Source organism: Ictidomys tridecemlineatus, chromosome 6, assembly GCF_052094955.1.
Source record: "Ictidomys tridecemlineatus isolate mIctTri1 chromosome 6, mIctTri1.hap1, whole genome shotgun sequence".
NCBI lineage: Eukaryota > Metazoa > Chordata > Mammalia > Rodentia > Sciuridae > Ictidomys > Ictidomys tridecemlineatus.
The window spans coordinates 22,466,453-22,492,849 of record NC_135482.1 but is presented as its reverse complement, the minus strand read 5'-3'; the positions used below and the strand labels follow the sequence as shown (position 1 = coordinate 22,492,849).

Sequence of the window (26,397 nt, the reverse complement as noted above, 5' to 3'; positions counted from 1 at the left end):
CTAAAGAAGAAAAAGGAAAAGAAAAGTGAGTGTGTGTGGGGGTCTCATGAAATCAGGGAGATCAGTAGAATAGAGGAAAGGAACCAGAGGGAGGCAGGAAGGGAGGGAAAGGGGAATGCCAGGGGGTGATATTGGCCATATTATATTGTTATATTGCATGCATGCAAGAATATGTAACAACAAATCCCACCATTATGTAAAACTATAATACAGCAATAAAAATATGGTAAAAAAAGTACCCCCGCCCAACCCATCACACTACCTGAGTATCAACAGCATCTCTTAGATGTTTAATACACTTCTTAAATTTAGCACATCTCAAACAAACCTGTTCTATCAAGTCTTCCCCAGTTGGTGATTACCCGTCCTAGATGCAAATTGGTTTTCAAATCTTCTGCCCTCAAAATATAGTCAGAATAGGACTATTTGCTATCTCTACTACTACTCCTCTGATCTAATTATTATCAAATGTATGGAATTAAACCAAGGGGCGTTTACAACTGAGCCACATCCTCAGCCCTTTTTATTTTTGAGACAGAGCTTCATAGGTTGCTTAGGGCCTCACTAAATTGCTGAGACTGGCTTTGAACTTGCTATCCTCCTGCCTCCAGCCTTCAGAACCACTGGGATTACAGGCATGTGCCCTCGTGCCCAGCTCCTTGTTATATTTGCTTGGGCTAATGCAGTGACTTTCTCATTACCTTATACCACTACCTCTAGGAATGCAGCAGACAGAATAACCTTTTAAAAACCCAACTCAGGCAAGTTACACTTTGGCTTGCTCTTCTATGGCGGCTTACTATCTGACTCGGAGTAAGTGAAAAGCTTTACCATGGCCTTAATATAACTGTCTTACATAATTTCTCCCTCTGTGATTTGTAGTAACTCGTTTCCTATCACTTCCCTGCACTGCTCTTTTAAGACATGCCTGCCTCAGGGTCTTTGCATTTGCTCTCACCCCTTCGAAATGCCCCTCTCCAGATTTCCATGTTGATTCCCCCCTCACTGTTTTCCAGTCTTTGCTGAATGTTCCCTTCTCTTTTGAGGCCTTTTCTTACCCCTGTCTTGAAAATTATATGCTGTTTTTCTCCATTTCTCTCAATAGCAGTTATAACTCTTTAAAATGCTATACAATGTGTTTCACCCTCTTGTTTGTTTCCTCTCTTCTCCCACCAGAATAAGTTTCTTAAGACTAGGAATTTTTGTTCATTTTGTTTCTTTCTATCTCATCCCTTTAGCTTGGAACAGTGTTTGGCACATAATAAGTGTTCAATAAAGATCTGTTTAGTGAAGGTGGAAAGGTGGGGGAGAACCAGGTCCTACTTGTCCTTATTAGACTGTGGGAAGTCATTTGCATTTACTGGAATGTTTGCATCTCATTATGGAAATACACACAAGGGACATTAGACTGGGGTTCAAAGAGGGATGTATTTTGAGTGATAGGTTAGCTGACAGGATGGGAGTGAAAAAATAGAAGAATAAATTCAAGATTCATTAAAAGAATTCCATTCTGTCTAAAAATTACATGTTGCAGATTTTTAAATTTGAGAACTCAAATATCTGTCAGAAAATAAATTGTCAAAATAATACAAAGGAGGGGCTAGGGTTGTGGCTCAGTGGTAGAGCACTTGCTTAGCATGTGTGAGGCATGGGATTCAATTCTCAGCACCAGATAAAATAAATAAATAAAATAAAGGTATGTGTCCATCTACAACTCAAAAAAATAATAATAACAATACAGAGGAAGTTAATTTTCATCTGGAAAGTTAAAATTGCATTAATTATGAGTAGACTAGAAAAATATGCTATTGGAATAGCAGCTGATATTTTAAATATATTTCAACTTACATAATAGTAGATATATTTAGACTAGTAAATTTATAAAATATCATAAAATCATACTCTAATTGCTCCACATAATTTGCCTAATATTCTGCTTCCAGCTGTGCTGTACAAAAGAAATATGAAAAATTATGCAGCCACATTTCTCCCCAAAATTCTCATGAATGAATGCTATTCTATCAACTTTTCTTTGTAGCATTGTTTTGTGTCTCTTTATTTTGACAAGTGAAAAATGAGATAAACATTTCAAGTAAGCCACATTTTTAAATATGAGTACTTGATTAATTCATATTTTTTTCCCTTCTTCTTAAAGATTACCTGCCGAAATTTCATTGGAAAGCAGCTCAAGATTGATCCTTCAATCAGTAAGACAATAGATATAGGGGATGGTACAAATTTCCTACAAGTGATTATCTATTCAGGTTAGAATCTCTTTTAGCTTGAATCTGTGTTTTCTTTAAATCAGGGTTTGCCATTCTTCCCCATGTCAGATATTCCGTAATTAGGATATCTGTAAGAATATCTTTTGCTAGTTTATTTGAAAAAAAATCCATTTGATATTTACCATTTTATATTGCTATAAACGTCAGGGGAATTAAAGCACTTTTTAAAAAGTTTGACCTTTTTTTGTAAGCTAGAGAAACAAAAGAAAAAGGAGATTGATGGGGCTAAAAGAGATGGAAAAAAGCTGTTTTGCACATTTTCTGCTGTTTTTGTCTCACTGGGGAACTCTTGCTATTTGACCTTTTTCTGTTTTCTTTGTTCTGTCTTGACTTCCATAATTTCCTTTGCCATGGTCAATATAGGTTGTTCTGCTGGCTTAAATCTGTTCAGTTCTTGGTCTTTTAACTAGAGCACAGAAGATTTGGGAACATCATGCCTTGTTTGTGCTTAGCTGATAAGCCCTTGCAGAATGTTTTTGGCAGTGCAACTTGTAGGAATGAATCTATAGAGTAAGGTGAAATGGAAACGACGCTTGCTCTGTATTGTATTTTTTATGTGTCTTCTGTTTCTGGCTTTGGAAGAAAATGTAAGTCTTTGAAGTGTTAGGATTTTTTTCACTTTACCTCTTGTTTTATAGTTGTACATGTGAATATGTGTAGTCATTCATTCACTCATTCATTCATTCATTTATTGAATCAGCCAGCCAGCCATTCAGTTGTTTAGCAAATATTTCCTGAGTATCTACTATGTGTTAAGTGCTGTACTAGGTACTAAAGATACAGAGATGTATGTGTTATCTAGGAGTTTAGAGTTGTTGAAGAAGAATTAAAGCACATAAATAAACCAGAGGTGATATAGAGAGTGATAGTTCTGTGATATTATTCCTGCTGCTGCTACGGCAGTAATAGTGAACAGTTTGTATCTGCTTTTGAGAGACTGCAAAAAGACAGAAAGCTGAGGTTAGAAATGTTGGCAGGAATTAGGAGATAAAGTGTCTTAGAGAGCCAGATAAAGAGATGCAGATTTGTCTGGAGAGCTGAGGGGAACAAGTTAAAAGGATTTAAAGAAGGAAAGTGAAATGTTCATATTCCCATTCTTAAAAGGGTTGGCAGTAATGTGGAAAATCAACTGAAAGGCTATGTGGAAGTAGGAGACTGGCCACGCTTAACTTGGGTATTCAAGTGGACATTATAATGGCCTAGAATTGGACAGAGTAGAGAGGAGAACAGAAATGAAAGAAAGGGGGAGGGAGACCCTAGGCCTGTGTCCTGTACTGACTGGGTATGGGGGATGGATCAGGAGGGAGGAGTTCCAGTTGTCTTGCTCTCTGGCTTGGGGGCTAGACTGGAGATGCCTTTGCTTAGATAGGGAAACTGCAGGCAGAGAAAAGCGACTTTGGAGCATCCCGTTTGCCTGGATGATAACTGAGCAGAGCTCTCCAGCATGTGGTTGGTTATATTGATGGGGCCTGTGGAGGAGAGTTGAATTGGACATCTGTATTTAAGTCATCAATATCTTGATGGTGGTTGAAGTCAGGGACTTTGATGAGGTCACCCAGAGTGGATTATGTGGAGTGTAGACCTGAGCAACACCAACAGTGAGGAAGCTGTCAATCAAAGTAGGCTGGGGCTAGAGAGCCCTAACAAATAGCCCCAAGTCTCATAGCTTTTACACAAGGGCAGGACTATCTCTGGCTCATGCTACTGTGTTCAGTGAGGTTGAGAACTGGCAGCTGCCCATGATGAGGTCATGTCCACCTTGACGTGGCCTGAACAGTTGCTTCCCAGTCAGGAAACAGAACTCTGATGTTGCCCTCCCAGGGAGCTCCACTGAGAGGCAGTAGTGAGTGCTTCTGGGCACAGCCTCACCCAACCACACGTGTGTTTGATGGTAAGAGCTTTACATGGATTCTCTTATTATTTATTATAACCATCCCAATAAAAGAATCACAGTCATGCACTGCACATCAGGCACACTTACAAAGGCTTTGTGAATATTAGCTTATAGCCAACTAATGAGATGGGTTTACTGTTTCTGTTTTTCAGACAAGAAAAATCATGCATTGGCTCTTAGAGCTGCTACTAGAAAGTGACACATGTCATGTCTGCTGACATTTCATTACCCAAAGTTGCATGGCTACACTCCAACTCAAAGGGGTAGGGAAGCATGTCCTGACTCTGTACTCAGAATGAAGAGGCAGAGCATATGTGAAGAGAATCAATGCCCGTCATGGGAGCAAACAAGAGCAGTATGTGAGAGAGCTGGGGACATGGACTGAGAAATAAACCAGAAGAGAGTGATAGAGACAAGGCCAAGGCAAGGGAGAGCTTTAAGGAGGAGGAAGCAGTCGGCAGGCAGAGAGGTTGTGTCAGATGGGGACTGACAGTCTTATTGTATTGGGCAAATGGGTGGTCATTGTCACTTGCCTTTTTGCTGGGGCACCCCCACCTTGCTTGAGCTGTTTCCCCTTCCTGAATGCTCTCCCCAACACCCAGATGTCTGATTATATATAAACCCCTCTCTCCTTTCACTCCTTGTGTTCATCTCCTTTTTCAACAAGGCCCAGCTTGACCATTCTATTTGAAACTTCACCCTGCCTACTTCCTGCCAATTCCCTTTGCACTCTTCTTTCCCCTCCCATAGCATCATACTGTTTAATTAAGGATTTTTTTGTTGTATTTATTGGTCACTAGTCTGTTTCTCCTGTTAACGTGTAAGCTGTATGAGGGCAAGGATCATTGTTTTGGTCACTGAGACAGTTTGAATGTCTTCATCAGTAAGAGTGAGAACCAAAGAGAGAGGAGAGAACCTGGAAGAAATGCAGAGCTCAGAGGGTCCGGGAGGCTGTGCTTTGTATTTTTCATGGAAGAGAAGGAGCTTATTTAAACACTAAATGGAAAGAGCCAGTAGAGAGGGTGAGCTTAGAAAGTGGAAGATTTTTGATAGAGCTAGGACCCTGAGGAGAAACAAGGAAGGAAATGGGATGCAGACAGAAGGATGGGATGCTCCCCTGAGGGCAGAGAGGAAGGATGAGAGAATTAGCTTGATGCAAGAAGGTTTGTAGGTAGTAAGGGTAGAAGTTGAAGGTATTCTCATGGGAACTGGGGATTTTCTTAATGAAGCAGGAGCTTGAGAACATAGCCAAGGTTGCTAGGTGGGAGGTTTTGAATATTAAAAAAAGGAGACTGGCCATTAAGAAAAATAGAAGGGAAGGGAGAAGGGTCAGAGAGCTATGTAGAGTGGAGTGGAGTGCAGTTGGTAACCATAAACTCTGTAGGTTTTACTGCCAGTGATCAATCATATTACCAAGGGGAGGACAACCTTCTTGTGGTCAGTCCTGTGTGACTAGTTTTAATGATAGAGTGTGATGCTGGCTGTGTTCTCCTTGTCTTGATTTTGTCTGTAGAACCCCAGGAGTCCCCTTGCTTTTGGGTCCTTCCTCAAATATATAATTATTTTTTATCCTTTCCATTCTGGAGAGGATTGCAACTAATGTGAGTAAATGCATCAAAATGGTTGTTATCAAAATGGTGACTAGCAGCAAAGGAATAAGAGAAATATACCTAGCAAAATTCTAGCCTGTGCACCAGGGCTTTTTTTTTTTTAAACTGATGATGGATGCACTGTGTCAGCAAAGCTTTGCTTGCTTCTTGTTAGAGCTACATTTGGTCAGGCAGGGTGTGGAGGTGGGACAGAAGGGAAGGTAGGTGCAGTCAGTATACAGTCATCCTTTGAGTTATTCTCAACTGTGGATGAAGTATAGCCTGTGTGTCTTCTGATTAGAGCAGAAACATTTGAAGAGAGAAGAATGTGAAATATTGTAAGGGCAATATAATATCAAGCTGGAACTATATTTAGATTCTATAATTTTTACAGTCTTGGGAGGTAGGTATTATTTTGCTCGAGTTGCAGATGAGAAAAATAAACTGGGTCTGTGATTTGAATTCTGGTCTGTCTAATTGCTCCACTCACTAGTGATCCTCTGAGCTATCAAGTCCATTTGTCATTGCTCCTTTCATTTAGAATCTTCTCTAAATTTATAGCATCCAAGAAGTAATTTGATGTATTTCAGTGGTCATATGGGGCAGGCACTTTATTCTGACTTATTGTAATAGCAGAGTAATGTTCAGATGACCCTGTATACTAATTATACATTTTACATTGAACAGTTAAAAACTTGGCTTCCAACTTGTAGCTCTTTATAAGACTCTAGGACCTCTGTAACTGGAAACATCTTTTGGCCTATGCTTTTGAGTTTATTTAGCAAATTATTGGGATGCTGAATTTTTCTCAATATACTAAGCTCAGATCATTAACATATTTATAAGTGTGTTGGGTCTTATGTATGTCACCGTGATGTGTATGCAATTCTTTTAAAAGACTGACTATACTCATGGTGATTTCCACACCAGCTCGCTGCTGTAGAACCTCATAGGTTTTCTTTTGTCATAACAGCATTTGGTGGTAATGCTTGATACATTCAATTCTTCACGGCAGATATTGTAATGCCCCAGTGGCTAGGAACATTTGGTGTTCTCATTATTTAACAGCATCCTATTCTCCCTTCAACTATTTAATAATGCATATGTAATTTGGTATCGTCTCTGTAGGATTTGGAGAAGTGAGAGTACCACGTTTTATAGATTATTCCTGTATGGATGAGTAACTTTCCTGCTTGTTAAGCTCCACAGGGTAGATAAACCTGGATATGCCTTTTATTATAACTGTTTTTGCATTCCACCTGGAGTCTCTTTCTTGAGTTTTGACCTTATTAGTATTTAAGTTCTCTGAAAGGATCATTCAGTCCTCAGGTCTGTTGAAATTTTCAACTCTTTGTCAGGTGTGTTTTATTAAGGCCTTTGATTGTGGAAATGACCAAGTGTGTAGAAAGCAGCCCCAAATTTCAGACCACTCCCTGGGTTCCCACCCTGGTTGGCCCAGCCCTGAGGAATCATTGGTATTTCAACTTTTGTTTTTACATTGGTACAATGTAAAACATAATAATTCCTTCCTTTTCCATCTTGTGCTGGTCCTCCTTACCTGTTCCAAACTGTGAAGGTGCTACTACTAGTACCTTTGGAATAGCTTTTTGAATTTTCTGTCCATTGGCATTTTCAGAAAGAAGTTCTGAACTTCTGATGCTTCCTCTTTGCTTTATACCACCCCTGACAGAACCCTAATTAGGCTTCAAGAGAAAAGATATGCTAGGGCTTGAAAAAACGGAAAGATAGTTTAGAAAAAAAACAAGAAGAGTTATAGGCAGATATTTGATACAGAGATAGCTGGACAATTTTCTCCAGACTATTTTTATTATAAATAATATTTCCAGGTTTTATTCTAGAATGTAAGCTTTGTGAGAGCAGCAGGGGCCCTGTCTATTGTGTCTGCTTGTGTTTCCTCAGTGTCTGCCGTGGTATCTGGTACTCCAAAGTGCTCAATATATGCAGTCACGCTCAATGGCAAGAATATGCCACTGCACAACCTCATTGTTATATGAATGCCAGAGTGTGCTTACACAAACTAACATAGCTATGAGTCAGTAGGTGATATGATCTTGTGGGACCATCATCACATACATGAGCTGTCCATAAGCAAAACGTCATTATGTGGCACATGACTATATTTTAAAAAGATATGACTATGCTGGGCGCGGTGGTTCATACCTGTAATCCCAGTGCCTTGGGAAGCTGAGACTGGAGGATCACGAGTACAAAGCTAACATCAGCAAAAGTGAAGCATTAAGCCACTCAGTGAGACTCTGTCTCTAAATAAAATACAAAATTGAGCTGGGGATGTAGCTCAGTGGTCAAGTGCCCCTGAGTTCAATCCCTGGTTCCAAAAAAGAAAAAAAAAAAAAGTGACTGGCAGTCATAATGTGAGCCTCTATCTATTGAGTGTTTACTCCATGGCGGGCACTATACTAGATGCTTCACAAGTGTGTTAAAACAATGTTTAAAGCTGGAGAAAGTAATTGTCTCATTAATATGTGAGAGTTTCCAGTCTTCCTCCTTTCCTGTTGCTCCCTGCTGAGGGCTGAATATCTATGGCTCCTCAAAATTCAGATGTTGAAATCGTAACCAATGTGATGTGTTGTTAGGATGCAGGGACTTGGGCGGTGATTAGATCATGAGGGTGGAGTCCTCACAGATGGGGGATTAGTGCTCTCTCTAGCCCCCTTTCTGCTATGTGAAAGAGGCACAGTGAAAAGGAAACCAGCTGCAAACAAGGGAGAGAGACTTCGCCAGAACCTAGCCTTGTTGGCACCTTAGTCTAAGACCTCCAGCCTCCAGATCTGTGAAAAGCAATTTTTTGTTGTTCATAAACCGTGTGGTCTGTGGTAATGCATTTACAGCAGCCTGAGCTAAGATGCTTTTAAATCTTCTTTCTCTAAGGAAAAAAGACAAAAATCCAATCTTGTGATTGCTTACAATTTGAAAAACAGAAAAACAGACCTCTTTCTTTGGCCTAAGAGACCTTCCATTTGGACACCTTCCACGTGTTCTTTGTTATTCTAATTCTGAAACTGGCAATTCCTTTCTCTCCTTCTTCTTGGTGTATGCTGCAAACCTGGAGTCTAATTCCCAGGATCACCCCTCGCTCCCCAGAAACCTCTCAGCAACCTACCATCTCCTCTTCCTGGAACTTTTCAAGGCAGCTGGTTGGTTCCGGACCCACCCACCGCCCCCATGCACCTTTTCCTTTGCACCCTCAAGTCTTAGGAACCTGTCTTTCCCTTCCCTTCAGAGAGCAGTTGCCTGTCTCTAGGATTCTTTGTTTCCTCCTTTAGTCTCTTTCCCAAGGTACCTTTGCTTTGAAGAAGTTTGCTAAAAAAAGGAGTAGATTATTTCATTTTTTATGATCAGTGAAAGAAAAAGTAGGAGGCTTCATAAGGAAATTGACAAGATCTAAAGTTATTTGCATTTCATAAGAATCAGAACTTTCCTAAGTTTCTTTTTAAAAAAAGAACTTTCAAAGATACCAAAAGAAAAAAAAAATGACCTGAATGTTGCTGATCTGGGGACTTTGAATTTAGCAGCTTCAGGTTGGGACCAAGAAATCAGAGCCTTCTTTGCTTCTAGTTGGCTCTGTGCCGAGTTTCATCCCCAGCGTCCCCTTCTTTTTCCTTCCAGAGTATAACAGAGCCAAACAGATCATCTGTGTGCCCGTGGATGTGACAGACACTTTGAGATGCTTTAGAGAGACCCTGGAAAAATCCAAATACCATAACAGATCAATCCGACACAGCAGAAAGTTGCTTTCATTATTTCTGGCACAGACACAAGGTAATTGGTGGTTTCATGTCCCTGGATCTGGTTTCATGACCCCTTCCCCACTGACATCCCACCCCCTGGCTGCCTTTCCCTGTCTTCCTCTTGTCTAAAGGATCTAGCAAGATCCTTTCCTTCTACACTTCATTCCCACTATGGCAATTTCTCACTCACCTGCTTTTATGCTTTCTGAGAAACTAGCCAACTCCTTGGAAAACATGTGGAATTAATATTCATTAATTGTCTGATGCTGTACATTGTTGTCCTCACAGTTGCCTTTGCAGGTCTAGGACTGTGTTCATGTTCTGCTTCCATTACTGGATGGGTAAGGCATACTGAGTTAACTAGAACCTTTTACCAAGGACCATTTCACCCATTTCAAAGAAATGGGTGAATTTTAAAATAAGCACCATTAAGACCTCTTACTAATCCCATAAATTTTCATCTTAGAGTTTTCTTTTAGCTTAGAACCAGATATTCACTATTATTGGTTATATTATGTTTACTCATTTTCTTCCTTATCAACATTTATCGATTTGTGAATTCAATCAAGGCAGGGCTTTGAGTGGGTAGGTGGTAAACTCAAAGAACAGTGTAAAATTTAGACTGAGAAAAAAATCCTGAACTATCTATACTTAGGTTATTTTAAGACTTTAAAACTTTGACTTATATTTATGCCCTTTGCTGCTCAAATTTATCCAAGTAATGAGAATAAACTCACAGTAATTATATTCTGAAGCAATTAAAATAGATTTAATTTACACCCCTTAAATAACTTACCTTTTAGAAATTTGGTCAGTTGTTTTTACAACCACGAACAGAGTTTTATCTATTTATTTATTTATTTTTACTGATTTGCTTGTTATATTTTTGGCCACCCCTTAATCTCCCAAGAGCATTCCTTTTAAAAGTATGCCAAATTTTTGGAGGTATTGTCTGCAGACTCACATTATGTTCAACTATCCCTCCAGATTTCCTTTACCTCCTTTCAGTTACTCTATACGTTAACAATGGGTAAGGCATAGAGTAAAAAAGGAAATTCATTCCTAAAAATGATTCTGTTAATTCACCCTGAATCTCACCTTGTACTAAAATATTCTCAGTAGTTTATCCCCAGTCCTCAGGCTGTGGACTTCAAAATCCATATTAGCTTTTCTCTCTGCTACTTTGACTATTTCCCTGAAATTTTTTTTTCTCTGCTTTTCCCTGTGTGTTTTCTGATCTTAAAAAGAGAGAGGGTTTTTTTTTTCCCCCATTTTTTTTCTTTCTTAGGCCAGAACTATGTAAGAGTTGACTCTATCCCAAAGGTTTCTGCCCCAGGGGCAAATGAACATCTTACTGTCTGAAGTTATTAAAAAAAAGACGAACTCATACTGTGTAACTTCCCCCAATTCCCCAAAGCATGATCTTAACATTAGCTTTCTGGTTGACTGGCCCTTTGTAGTTCTCTTTATGAAATAACAAGGGTATAGAGCCCATCCTCCCACACCGGGGTGTCTTTAAAAGATGATACTGGATACCAAGTTTAGGGAAAAAGTGTCCCTCAAACTGCGAATAATTCCCATGTGTATGCAAAATCTTTTCTTCCCTTTCAGTTTCCTCTACCCTTTCCCTCCCCATCCGTTTCCTTCCTTTCACCATTTTAAATTTTGTTTCCACAAATTTAGGAGATAGAACAGGAATCAACAATTTAAAACTCACGCCTGGGAAGGTGGAATTTTGTCTGGGAACAGAAGAGATGCACATGTCAACACCTCCTAATCTTTCTCAGGAGCACTTCAGAGTTTTTAGTTCAGTGGAGAAAAGCAAACTTCCCTATTCACAGCTGGGATTGGTAATTTCTTCTTATCACCAAAGTATTGGTAAGGCTAACCCATTGTGTATGCATTTTCTATATGGCCTTCTGAATTAATAGTGAGATTGCATCTGGTCCTGAGACGTTACCCTTGGAAGTAGCTCGAAAGATCTTGAACATAGAGTCGATTTATCACACTATCATAGGCTGTGACACAACAGTCTGAATACAGAAGATACTTTCAGTCTCCTCTTGTGACCCACTTTCCCAGCCTGGTTGTCATCCTTGTGAGATTCTAAGCCATCCTTCTGCCCATCCCTCTTTAATAGCAACTGTGAACACCTTGTGGGGAGGGGGCCCTTATATATGCTTTTTCTTGGTCTCAGATGAGTTTATTTTCCTTTTTTGGCTTTTCTACAAATTCAGTAATATATTCTCAACCTATATTGTAGACCCAATTTGCTCTTTTTGGACAAAACATCAGTTATATGTTTTATGATTCTCTTTCCCCTTATATTTTACTGAAGTAAAATTTATATTTATCACATTCTACCTACATATACATTTCTAACAACAACAACAACAACAACAAACCCAATCAAACAAACAAACAAAACAACAACAACAAAATCTTTATGGGGCTTTAAACATCACCAGTTAGGGGTTATAGTGGTCTCCCAGAAAGGAGAAAGAGGACCTCAACTGCACCCTTGCAGGTTCTTGACTTAGGCTGCAGAAAGGAATTTCAGGATGTATAAAAAAGACACAAACAAAGATTTATTCATGAGAGCAATGCTGATTCAGGCATGCATCAATAGAGCAGGACACACTCTCAAAGGAAAGAATGTAGGTATGGAAAGTAAGACATGAATTTGGGGTCTTGGGATCTTCTTTTTAAATCTGTTTTAAAAGCCATTTTAATAAACTCTCCCTGATTCTGATTATTAACTATTTATTATACCTGTAGTTCATAACACCTGTAGTATTTTGATACAAGGTTTGACAGAATATCAACAGCATGAATGAAAGGGGATTGGACAGATGAAGTTTTGGGTGGGGAAATAAATTGATTCTGAAGGGGAATAACCATAGTTCAATGTTTAATGCTCAAGGGTGTAATGAGACCATATGAGATGCCCTCTGAAAATGACCAGGGCTCAAGTCAGAGTGTTGGACACTTCTTTTAAAGTGAACTTTGTAAATATTGATCATGAGAAGTGCATGGGGATAATGTTAGCCTGATGAGCTCTATTCTTTTACTCCTGGAGCACAGGGTGGGTCAGAGAGGTCTGATTCTCTTTAGGATCTCTATGTTTGATGTCATCCAGTCAGCAGATAATGTGTCGAATGTGTCCATATCCCAAGTATCTAACAATATTTTCTCTTAGTTTTATTTAATCTAAAGAAAAGTATATTGTGTAAGCTATCAATATTTGTAGGCATCAATCATATAGATTTGCAATACTCTTAAGACTTGAGGACTTTTTTTTTACAAGGTTTCAGGCTTTGAGGAAAATAGGTTTGGGGTGAAGGTATTCAAGGAGCTACTGATTTTATTTATTTTTTTATTTTATGGTACTGGGGATTGAACCCAGAAGTGCTGTACTACTGAGTGTCTCCTGAGATTTTTAATTTTGAGACAGGGACTTGTAAAGTTGCTGAGGCTGTCCTTAATTTGTGATCCTTCTACCTCAGCCTCCTGAGTAGCTGTGATTATAGGTGTGGTGCTCTTGAAGATTTTTAGGTTTCAAGTGACAGTTGCTTTTCTCTACCCCATTAGTCTCCTTTATACCTATTTTTATATCTTGCCTCCTGCCTCATAAAGTAAAGGATAAATTAAACAAAATCACTTTATAATAAAAGAACTCGTGTGTTAGCATATAAAAGCTCAGGCATTAGAAGGTGTGAAGAGGTGGTCAGATGCTTCTGTCCTCTATGTGCAATCACCATGATATGACAGCTACGGATAAACTGACACAGGTGTGTTGTATTGGTGACTTAAGTATTATTAGCATTATTAAGTTAGGTGATATGATTTTCTAAAATGGCAAATAAGTCTTGATAACATTCTGAACAAAACAAAGTTCTACATTGGTTGTATTTCTGGAAAATTGAGGATGTTTAAAATCATGCAAAAATACTCTTTTATGTGTAAAATTAGTTTAGATATCAGACCAAGTTAATTTTAAATATATTTTGCACCTTTTTTTTTTTCACTGCAATGAAGTTTCTGTGTATTATAGGCCATTCAGAATCTCTGGTCCTCACCTATAAAACACCAGAAAATGCATCAATGTGACAACTAACAAAACCCTTCCTTAAATTTCTAAAATGCCCTCCAAGACAGTAAGTACTGCCTCATGAGGAACCACTGCCATGTTGGTTGGCCTCCTAGCTTCCTGAATGCATGCATTTATTAAACAAACAAACAAATTTGCATGATATTGAAGGCATATTTTCTGGATTTAGGTAAAAGAAGAAATTCTGCTTTGCTATGATCTTGTCACATCTTTGCTCAAAGCAAACTCTTTGGGCCTCCCCAGTTGCTATAGGGCAACTTCCACAATTCAGCACCTGGCGATCAGAGGCCTCCAGAATCAGACCTGACCTCTGTCCTCAGGGTCCCAGTTTACCTTCTCAAGAAAACTGTGCTCCAGTCATCCCCATCATCCCCAAGTATCTGTGCCTTTCTCTGTCTGACTTCATCCCAACCTCCTGTTCCTATGTGTTCAAATAAAACATGGTTTGCTCTCTCTGGGTATATAAATATAGTGTGACATTTGAAGGCACTATTAACTTGAAGCTTTCTTACTGTAATCTACACGGTTAAGGAGTAATGCAGTTTAAAATATTCTTGCAAATAAAAAGGAAATATTTCTCTTGCAACTGACATTTGTTCTTTTACTTGATTAAAAATACAGATGTTCTCCATGCCAGCAATCAAAGAAGTCTTAAAGTTCAGGCACTGCATACACTTGGAAATCTTCTCATCTTTGCAGAAAAGAAAAGGTAGATTTTTAGGAGTTAATAGGACAAGGGCTAACTTTTTTTGTTTGCAAAAGATTTTAATAATTAGGAAAAAATATTGTCTTTCATAAATTTTAGTTGTACCATGCTTCATTTTATAGTATCAAATGCTACTTGAGAGAAACCGTTATGAGCAATGGATGATATAGATTTATTTTCTAATGTCTTCATTGAATATTTTTCCACCCTATTTACTTTTCTTTTTGGAAAGTGGGCTTGAAGACCAGTCTCAGAAAACATACCACTTGATGCTTTTTTGTTGTTGTTGTTGTTCTAGGGCTGCTTTTAAGTGTTGGTGTCAAGCTCTTGATGATATATTCAGAAAACCAGATGTGCTACATACATGGAAAGAATTTGTTCCCTCCTCCACCAGTGCCCCCAACAGTTGTTCACCTCAGACCTTCAAAGACTACAGTGAGGAATTTCTATCAAAAGTTGGCATTTGGGGGTGTCTTCAAGGTGCAGTCATATCCGCAAAGATAGCTCAGTGAGTATGAGGATGGAATGACCCACATCCCAGCTACCCTTTGTGCAATACCCACACGTGCTATCTTCTTGGAAAGTTATATCCCCACCATGCAGGGTGATATGGATTACTCACTGATGATGTTTATTGTTTTTGACCATCTCCTCTATCTTTCTCTTTTGCTCTCACCCTCTTGCTTTTTAGCTCTCTAGGACCTCCACTTCCACCCCCACACCTCCCAGCTCTAACGTAGGAGCACCACATCAGCATAGATAGGTCTTTGCTTTATTCATAAAGGTATCCCATGTGTCTGGCATTCATTGACTACCTGTTGAAGAAGTGAGAGAAGGAATAGTTGGCATGGAGGCAAGAATAATGATGGAGGTTGGCTAATGTGGGAAGGGTCAAGAGTATTATTGAAACCCTTAGCATGTCACTCATTCTTTCTCAGCCTGTGTCCTCATCTATAAATGGTGATGGTGAAAATTACATGACACATGCTAACAGTGTGCTTGGCTTGCCATAACAAAGTATCACAGATTGGGCATAAGCACCAGAAATGTATCATCTCAGAGTTCCGGAGTCTGGACATCTGAGATCAAGATTTTGGCTGATTGGTTTCCTCTGAGGCCTCTTTCCTTCACTTGTAAAGGGCCATTTTCTCACCGTGTCCTCCTATGGCCTCTCCTCTGTACTGTCTGTGTCCTAATCTCTTTTTCTTATGCAGATGTCAATCATATTAGGTCAAGGTCCATTCATATGCTTCTTTTTAACTCAAGTACCTTTTTGGAGACCCTATCTCCAAGTACAATTACATTCTGAGGGTATTGAGGGGTTAAGATGTCTATACACTAATTGTGAGGGGATAGGTTTAGCCCATAATGCAGTAGGATTAGTTTCCTATCCCTGCTGTGACAAATTGCTACAAACTTAGTGACTTAAAACAAAATGGTTTTGTTGTTTTGCTGTGCTGGGATGGAACCCAGGGCCTCACACAAGCTGGGCTAGCGCTACTGCTGAGCTACACCCCCAGCATGTACCCAAATTTATTATCTTAGAGTTATGAAGTTCAGAAGTATTAAAATCAAGGCATCAGTGGGGATGTGCTTCCTCTGGAGGCTCCAGGGAACAATTTGTTTCCTGGCCTTTTCCAGCTTTGGGTTCTTCTGCATTCCACAGCCAAAGCCCCATCTATCCTTAAGACCAGCCGCCCTCCATCTTTCTCTTTTGCTCTCACCCTCTTGCTTTTTGGCTCTCTAGGACCTCCACTTCCACACCCTACATCTCCTTCTCTGACTCTGATTTACCTGAATAAAATCCAGGAGGGTTGTGCCATCTCAAGGTCCTTAATTCAATCACATCTGCAAAGTCTTTTCTGCCACGTAAAGTGACACATTCACAGGTTCTAGAGCATAAGACATGGATTTTATTGAGGCCCATTGTTCAGGATGTCATGAATAATATGTGAATAATATGTGAATGTCGATCACAATGCTGAATAGTTACCACACATGAATACCTTGAATATTTGGATAATGAGAGAAATGTAAAAATTAAAGAAACAGTAGAAGTATACCTCTCCAGTTTTTCCTTTCGCTCACCTAGAGGGCGTGGTGGCCAAAAACCTGCATTCTATTTTGAGCCTCAGAGCAAACTGAAACAATAACTTCTCCAAGTTAGTTTTTTCATATTTTCAAAAGAGTAGTATCTTTAGGCAGGGGAAATAAGAAATTGCCACTTTAAAGGCATTACCCATGAAAGATCTTTTAAACTTCAATCAAGTTTGATTATTTTTTGTGCTCCTGAAAAGGAATTTATCCTTAGACAGATAGACACACACACACACACACACACACACACACACACATACACACACACACACACTTATGACAGTAGAGGTTGGTGGTTGGGACTAGAAAAGCCAAGGGAGGAAGGTCACAATTTGGAAATGAACAGCTCTGGCTTTCTTGCCAGAGGCACCTCAGCTCTGTGTCTGAAGTTATCACCTAGTGATTTCAACCCCAAAGAAAGCTGTTTCCTGTTTACCCAGCTGGAGGTCTGACTTCCAAAAACCTGAGTCCACAGGGAAGGGCAGGGGTCCTTGAGCTCTTCTCCCAGACTCTGAGTGAACTGAACTGAACTCTTCTCACTGCAAAATCAAATATCTACACAGAAAAGCCGAGGTCAGAGGAACAATGTTATTAATACAATGAGGCTGATGGGTTTTATCTAAGTAAGATTCAGGAGCAGGCAACACGGTTTACAGCTGCAAATGCATATTTCAAGACCCATGTAAAGGAAACTCACAATGTTCTTAGGGGCATCAAAAGGGACAATAGTAAATGGAAATATTATCTTAATTTTTGGCAGAGGGACTGAGTGTGAGCAGCTCTATAATAAATGGCTAGGAGAATATATGTTGTTGCAATATTTGGGGTTTAACAGTCATATTCATTATGGTTATAACTAATTATGGTTATTTAACTATACTCATTAAAAATCTTAATTGTTACTTCATTTTCTACCCCAAAATTCCACTCTGAAGAATTTATCCAGTGGAATTAGAAGGATACATGCTCAAAAATGTAGCTACAACAGTATTCACTTCATCACTGGAGAAAACTAAATGAGATTAATATTTTTATATTCTAGTACATGTAAATAATAAAATATCAAAGTTTTAAAAAATAATGATGTAACCTATTATGTCTGTGAATGGAAAATTTGTATATAAAGCTAGCATTATATTTTACAATTTTAGTCTTAATATGCAAGTATTTATGTTTCCCTTTATATAACCATGTATAGAAAAATCTAGAAGGAAACTAACCAAATTGTTACCAGAAATCATGTTTAGGGGGTAAGATTATGGCTAATTTTCCATTTCTTCTTCATATTTTTTTACGTTTATTTTTTCTTTTATTTTCTGTATCCTAGATATATGTCTAAAGACATATATTTATATCAAAATATTTTGGAAAATTGTCTACTAATTGGTTTTTCTTATTCTCACTTAGATTTATTATAACCCTGAACGTTAACAAGAGAATCAGCTGCTGCATTTTTTCTGCATTACTCTTTCAGGTAACACTTGATGTGTGTTTTTTACAATAGCATGACTATTCTAGGAAAAAAAAAAGAAGTGCTGTTGTTATTAAATTTCGTAAAGCTCACAGTAGGAAAATAGCATGAACTGTGATTAAATGTCACAAGCCCATTTCTCCTTTGCTGGCTAAGCCCATCTCCTCTGGTAGCACATTCCCCTTGAACATTCACCATTTTTCTCCTTTAACAGAAGGAGTTTTACAGATAGGGAAACTGCGTCTCCTGTTGTTGGTAAGATCAAGTTACTAGTTGGTCCATGTGAAGCCAGTCTGTTTGACTTCAAATGGTTGCCTTAAGTTACCTCAACTTAATTAAGTTTTGTTGGGTTGCACCATGTAAAATATGTCATCTAAAAAGCAAGTAATAAGTTGAAGACTAGAAGAGGAGTGCTTGTGTGTCTCAGGATTTTGGTTTGACTTCACTGAAGAAGAAAGGAGCTTTTATCTGAAATATAAGACATTCTGAGATTCAGGGATGCAGCCAGGGGCCTTTGCAGTCTGCTAAAGGTTCTGTTTACTTTGGCAGATGGACAGATAACCCTTGTTATGTGTATCAGAGGAGGCTAAGAGCATCTGAAATCTGGATAGATAAGTTCTTTGGGAAAAGCTCCTTTGAATATAAGGACAGACTTTGCAATTTTTTCATATTCCAAATACCTTCTGCTGTGCTTCAAAGGGAAGAAGGAAGGAGGCAAGAGAGGGAAGGGAATAATGATGATCTAACCCAGACTCCTTGTATCTCAGTTTTACTTTCTCATATTCCTTGTTTTTGAAGATAATGCTCCTTATGTTTTAGAAAAAATGTGATTTTAAAAAATGTTCAGTTTTTTGTTTAACTTGGACATTAAATATTGCTACACTAGTAATGCTATACCTAAAAATAAAAAGCAGCTGGTGGGATTAATTTTAAAAGTCTGCTCATTCTTTTTAAGATTTTTAAAGCAAATTTGTGAAATTAAAAATTTCAACAACTACCTAGTATTTTAGAATAGGATCTTAATAAGCAATCTGATTAAAATTCTTTCCCGATATAAATTTTAAAAATTTATAGTGCATTCATCATCAAAAAGAGAATTAGTTAAGATAATCAAAGAAATACTTCTAAATGTAAAATTGGGTTTTATGTATTTGTTTTAGTCAACTTTGTTTGCTGCTATGACTAAAAGACATGACCAGCACAATTGTAGAGGAGGAGAAGTTTATTTGGGGGCTCACAGTTTCAGAGATCTGTAGTTACAACAATATTCACTTCATCACTGCAGAAAACCAAATGAGATTAATATCTTTATATTCTAGTACATGTAAATAATAAAATATCAAAGTTTTAAAAATAATGATGTAATCTATTATGTCTGTGAATGGAAAATTTGTATATAAAGCTAGCATTGTATTTTATAATTTTAGTTAAGAGTCCATAGACAGCAGGTTCCATATCTCATGGTAAGGCAGGATATCAATGGCTTAAAAGTGTAGAGGGAAGCAACTCACATGATGATCAGGAAGCAGAGAGATACTCCACTCGCCAAATACAAAATACTTACCCCAAAGACACCCCTTCTCCAATGCCCCACTTCTTTCAGCCACAACCCACTTGCCTTCAGTCACCACTCACTTAATCCCATCAAGTGTTAATTCACTGATTGGGTTAAGGCTCTTGTAACCTAATCATTTCTTCTCTGAACTTCTTGCATGTTTCACAGATGAACTTTTGGGGGACACTTCACATCTAAACCACAAAAGTATTCATCTTGTTTTCCCAGAATCTAGTACAATGTTGATCATGTAAGTTACCAAGAGATAGTGTCACATTAACCAGATTATCTTTATATTTATTGCAGTTGAAAGTTTGGAATTACCTGTCCTTAATTTAGACTTCAAGTTGTTATTTTCTCAATTTATAATCCTGATATAGATTTTTTGGTTATACAGACATGACTTTAAATCTCTTTTCCATAATCATTAGCTGTGTGACCTCAGATAAGGTGATTGATTATACCACAATTATGTAACTTCTGAGATGGAGATTCTTCCTTCTAAGAGTGGGTTAGATGAGCATTAAGTGAAATAATGTTTATAAAAAAATTATTAGAAAATTCCAACACAAATTGACTCTCACTAAATACTTTATGTAATGGTAATTTCTTTGAAAATAATAAATATACAATATACAACTACGATGGAATTTTAAAAGCCCATCTTGCCTGGTAAAAACAATAATAGGATAGTAGAGGATAGGAAAGTCAGCAGAATACAACAGACACTAGTATGGCAGTATGTAAAAATGTGGATGTGTAACCGATGTGATTCTGCAATCTGTATACGGGGGAAAAAATGGGAGTTCATAACCCACTTGAATCAAATGTATGAAATATGATATGTCAAGAACTATGTAATGTTTTGAACAACTAATAAAAAACAATAATAATTAATATTACAGTAATATTAATAATTATAATAATATAATTACTGTTTATTATGGAGTATAGTATGTTAGACATGTGCTAAGCACTTTAGGAAGTGATAGCATGTACTTATTTTTTGGTTTCATCATTGCAAGTGCAATTTATAGCTTTTTATTTTACTGTATATCATTTTCAGGGTTTGCTTCGAACCACACTTCCACATCCTAAAGCTGAACGTTGTTATGCTCAGTATGAAATCACTCAGCTTCTCCCAGGCATTGAACTCTTCTCCGATAGACACAGGGCTGATATCTGCTCTGTAGTTGCAAGCTTGTATTACATCATACGTGAACTGCACTATGCTAAGCAAAATCTAATGGTGAGTAATTTGTGAAACCAACAACTTTTAATTCGCTTTGGCATATTTCCCCACTTACTTTCTACTTTTCAAGTTTCGCTAGTGTTCTGAAATTCTTACTTAACTTTTATATTTAGGATTCTTATCTATACTTACAAATAAAATATATTAATTAACAGTCTTTCTTTAACATTGTTTGCATTGTATTTTGTTCCCTTTTTTATTCTATTACTTCACTTCTTTTATTCTTAAGACATGGTGAAAAATTGACTAGACTGTGTCATCGGTAGATACATCAAACATAGGAGTGTAGTGCGCTAGTAACTTACAGCATTAAGTTGTTTAGTTCTTATCAATACCCAAACTATGAGTGTACTTCCATATTGAAATACGTTTCTTGTGTCTCATGTCTTTTCTCTGTCAAGGGTACATCAAAGAGAACAATCCACTCTAATGGTGAGATAAAAAGTAGAAAATTCCTAATGTCCTAGGAAACCCCAAAATCCAAATATAGCTCTCCTCTCCTGGGGAAAGAAATCACAGTATAAAAGATAAAGTTGGTTGCATTTAAAAACAATTTGGTGTGTTTTATTGGTCCTCATATCTATTTTCTTTTTTTAAGCTCCTTTCTGTCTTCCTCTTATACTTTTATTTTTGTCTCTCTTTCCCCCTATGTTTGCTTCTTGACATCTTTTCCTTCTCCATTTACTATTTTCCTTTACTTCATAACTTTCATACTGTTTTTCATATATTATTTTCTATTCTCTTGGCATATTGTTCTTCTAAATTCAACTCACTCTTTATATTAAAAATATTTATTGCCCCTAAAATGTGTTGTTAAATTATAAAACCAGGTATTAAAATGAAGAGGTGTTAAAAGCACCTCTTCAATTTATCAATGCTTTTAATACTGGGCAGATTTGGGATGAAAATGTCTATTAAAAATAATAACAAATGGTGCTTCTCTTCCTGGTAAAGGGATTCATTTCTAGATTCAGAAAATGATCTTATCCCCTGGGTAACCTTTAGCTGCCTACTCATTCATATATAATACATATCACTGCATTGGAAGATAAATGAGACTTGTTTTCCCCCTATAAAGCTTAAGAAATTGAGAATGTTTTTTTCCCCTGAATAATTGAGCAACTTTCAGTAATAAAATTGTGTGTTTTATTTCTCACTAAAGAAAAAAAAATCCTAAATCTCAAAGGTAATCACAAGGTCTTAATGTTTTGTGCAACATTAATTGTAGAAAAAGGTTCTGTGTTATGTTTGTAATGCATAATTGTAGAAAAATAGATTGCATTATGTTTGAAGTCATTTAAGACTAGTTCTTGTCCTTTTTAAAAAGTTGTTGCTAAGGGCTGGGGTTGTAGCTCAAAGTTGAGTGCTTGCCTAGCATGTGTGAGACACTGCTAGCCAGATTTCTTTACTTATGCCAAATGGTTTAGTTTGCTAGCATGGAAACTCAATGAATACTTTGTAATAACATATCCTGTATAAAAATACAGGTATTGTGTCCACCTATAACTAAAAAATAAATATTAAAAAAATTTCTAAAATAGTTGTTGCTGTTAGCAATCACCAACTGACCTACCATTAGAGGTTCCTCAGCTAAATTTATAAAAAGTAACTGTTTCTACTTATTGACCTTCTCCAGAAATAGCCAAGTGGCTAAGGAGACTTCTTTCAAATATAACATTTGCTGTGGGACCCAGAGCTGCAGAAGATGGGAAATAACTTTACTAAACAATGGGGCTCTCAATTCTTATTTCATCTCCCTTTGACCGGTCAGGCTACAGCTACAGGAACAGAACTTCAGATTTGAACTGAGACCAGCGGCTGTTCCAATGGCCAAGCAAAACTGTCTTGTCTTTGGATGGATAGTGGTTGAGTAAATTAAAGTGTCGATTGTTTATTAGCCTTCACTTAGAGCCATGAGACCTTAAAAACAATTGAGCTTTTGATTTGATTCTAGAAAACTTAAAATATTATGTGAAGAGGAAGGCTGGGTTTTAATCAGTAGAATACATGCTATGTAAAGGCTGGAACTTGTTAGATTTTTTTCTCACTCATTAGTGCCTAGCACATAATGGACATGTTTTAAACTTGTTTTTACCAATGAAAAAATTACTAATTGAAAACACAAAGTGGCTGACACTGATATGAATAAGTAAGAACTAGTTAGGGGACATGAATGTGAGTTCTTTTGCTTTAAATTTTACATTTATTTGATAGCTCATTTGGTAGAAATTTTCCACAGGCTTCGTTTATGTTAGTTTTTTCAAGGAAAATAATTAATTGGATTTTAATTTTCCATGCTTAAAGAGACCTCATTTTGGGATACCAAATGGCATCTACAAGGAACTATAAGTCCCTGAAATTAATAAGGCGTTTGCTAGACAGATTTCTTTACTTATGCCAAATGATTTAGTTTGCTAGCATGGAAACTCAATGAATACTTTGTAATAACATATCCTATATTTAATATTCAGCTAATTTTTATTTTTGTGATCCTGGAGATTGAACCCAGGGTTGCACTACACTGAGTCACATCCACAGCTTGTTTTATTTTTTATTTGAGGCAGGGTCTTGCTAAACTGGTGAGACTGACTCCAACTTGCCATTCTCCTGTTTCACCCTCCCAAATTGCTGGGATTAGGGGTATGCACCACCATGCCTGGCTAAATGTTTGGATAAATTTGATTACTAGGTTACTAACTTGATGAAATATATTTGAAACAGGGTGTTTTTCCCCTGGCAGGTACTGCCTCTCCTTGCATTGTACCAATATTTTGTTTCTGGAATTTGCCAAGACATTGTCAGAAATCTAGAAGCGAGACTCCTCAAGGTATGTCATAAACATTTGATATCCTTTAACTATTATGAGTACTGTTATGCATTAATTTGACTCTAATACTCATAATAATAAGCTGATAATAATTTTGTGGTATATTTATAAAAATAACTTACACATCATTGTACTCATGTATAAGAAATAGCCTGTTAAAAAGGTTTTGATCATTTTATGCTTGGGCCACAGTGGAGTGAGGAACAGCTACTTCTAGAAACAATACTCAACTAACACCAGGAATTTGCAAATCACCACTTCTGCAAGACTGGCTTCCTGGTTCAGAGCAAACAAGCCAGTGTTCTGGTTTCTGTTAATTTATTCCTAAGGATCTTTATGTATATTGTGGTATATTAGGATTTTTCAGTGCACAGGCAATTGACTTAATAAGACCAGAGAATTAATTCTATAACCCAGAAGTCAGTGAAGTTTCTCTGCCTTTGAGATTCATGTGCTGTCAGCTTGAACCCCATGTGGAAGGGAACCTCAGACATCTCATTCTCTGTACCCACTTTCCTGAAAGCTTCCACTTTGGTTGTTCGTTTTGCATGTGGATCACTGAACATCCAGCAGATTTTCTCCCTGTTCTTTACCTCCTCAACTCTTCTTTTTAAAATTTTTAAAATTAATTTTATATTTTTTTTAATTAGTTATACATGACAGTAGAATGCACTTATATACTTTGATATATCATACATAGATGGGATATAATTTCTCATTTTTTCTGAGTATGCATATTTTAGAATCATTTTGGTCATACAGTCACATACATACATACAGTAATAATGTCTGTTTCATTCTACTATCTTTCTTATCCCCATATCCCCTGCCTTCCCCTCCTTTCACTTCCCTCTACCTAATCTAAGATAACTCTATTCTTTTTTTTTGCATTACAATTTTAATACACAAATATACCACATTTTAAAAATCTCTGTATATAAAGTTTGATGACACCCAATTCAAGTCTTCATACATGTACTTTGTGTAATGATGTCCATCACATTCCACCATCCTTACTAATCCCCTGCCCCCTCCCCTTCCCTCCCACCCCTCTTCCCTGTCTAGAATTCATCTATTCCTCCAATGCTCTCCCTCCCTACCCCAATATGAGTCAACCTCCTTCTATCAGAGAAAACATTCATCACTTGTTTTTTAGGGATTGGCTGACTTCACTTAGTATTATCTTCCCCAACGCCATCCATTTACCTGAAAATGCCATGGCTTTGTTCTTTTTTATTTTTTTTTCTTTTTTTATTGGTTGTTCACAACATTACAAAGCTCTTGACATATCATATTTCATACATTAGATTGAAGTGGGTTATGAACTCCCAATTTTACCCCAAATGCAGATTGCAGAATCACGTCAGTTACACATCCACAATCTTACATAATGCCCTATTAGTAATTGTTCTTTTTTAATGCTGAGTAAAATTCCATTGTGTATATATGTCACATTTTTTAATCCATTCATTCACTGAAAGACATCTAGGTTGATTCCACAGTTTAGCTATTGTGAATTGTGCTATGTGGCTATGTCCCTATAGTATGCTGTTTTTAAGTCCTTTGGGCATAGTACAAGGAGAGGGATAGCTGGGTCAAAAGGTGGTTCCATTCCAGATTTCCAAGGAATCTCCATACTGCTTTCCAAATTGACTGCACCAATTTGCAGTCCCACCAGCAATGTATGACTGTACCTTTTTCTCCACATCGTTGCCAAAACTTATTGTTGTTTGTCTTCATAATAGCTGCCATTCTGACTGGAGTGAAATGATATCTTAGAGTAGTTTTGATTTGAATTTCTCTGATTGCTAGAGATGATGAACATTTTTTCATATATTTGTTGACTGATTGTATATCCTCTTCTGAGAAGTGTCTGTTCAGGTCCTTGGCTCATTTATTAATTGGGTTATTTATATTTTGGTGTTTATATTTTGGTGAGTACTTTATATATCCTAGAGATAAATGCTCTATCTGATTTGTGAGGGATAAAGGTTTGCTCTCAGGATGTAGGCTCTCTGTTCACCTCACAGATTGTTTCTTTTGCTGAGAAAAAACGTTTTATTTTGATTCCATCCCATTTATTGATTCCTGGTTTTAATTTTTGTGTTATAGGAGTCTTATTAAGGAAGTTAGGGCCTAATCCCACATGATGAAGAATAGGGCCGGTCTGGGATTGTGGCTCAGCGGTAGAGCGCTCGCCTAGCACAGGTGAGAGCCGGGTTCGATCCTCAGCACCACATAAAAATAAATAAATAAATAAATAAATAAATAAATAAATAAATAAATAAATAAAGGCATTGTGTTGTGTTCATCTACACCTAAAAAAATCTTTTTTTTTTTTTTTTTTAAAGATTAGGGCCTACTTTTTCTTCTATTAGATGTAGAGTCTCTGGTTTAATTCCTAGGTCCTTGATCCATTTTGAGTTAAGTTTTGTTCATGGTGAGAGATATGGTTTAATTTCATTTTGTTACATATGGATTTCCAGTTTTCCTAGCACCATTTGTTGAACATGCTATCTTTTCTCCAGGGCATGTTTTTGGCACCTTTGTCTAATATAAGATAATTATAATTTTGTGGGTTGGTCTCTGTGTCCTCTATTCTGTACCATTGGTCTACCGGCCTGTTTTGGTGCCAATACCATGCTGTATTTGTTACTGTTGCTCTGTAGTATAGTTTAAGGTCTGGTATAGCAATACCACCTGTTTCTCTCTTCCTGCTTAGGATTGCTTTAGCTATTCTGGGTCTCTTATTTTTCCAGATGAATTTCATGATTGCTTTTTCTATTTCTATGAGGAATGCCATTGGGATTTTGATTAGTATTGCATTAAATCAGTATAGT

The 26,397-nt window shown here is 37.3% G+C and overlaps 1 protein-coding gene across 1 annotated transcript in view; it reads left to right on the top strand.

The window, feature by feature from the left end:
- Cfap54 (cilia and flagella associated protein 54) overlaps window positions 1–26,397 on the top strand; it is a 283,309-nt gene that overhangs the window by 118,458 nt on the left and 138,454 nt on the right. Inside the window, exons 39-46 of the mRNA XM_078052960.1 lie at window positions 2,156–2,264; window positions 9,417–9,569; window positions 11,222–11,416; window positions 14,271–14,358; window positions 14,654–14,863; window positions 17,860–17,926; window positions 20,545–20,727; window positions 23,471–23,557. Of these exons, the coding sequence (XP_077909086.1) occupies window positions 2,156–2,264; window positions 9,417–9,569; window positions 11,222–11,416; window positions 14,271–14,358; window positions 14,654–14,863; window positions 17,860–17,926; window positions 20,545–20,727; window positions 23,471–23,557 (1,092 nt within the window). The remainder of the gene's footprint in view (window positions 1–2,155; window positions 2,265–9,416; window positions 9,570–11,221; window positions 11,417–14,270; window positions 14,359–14,653; window positions 14,864–17,859; window positions 17,927–20,544; window positions 20,728–23,470; window positions 23,558–26,397) is intronic.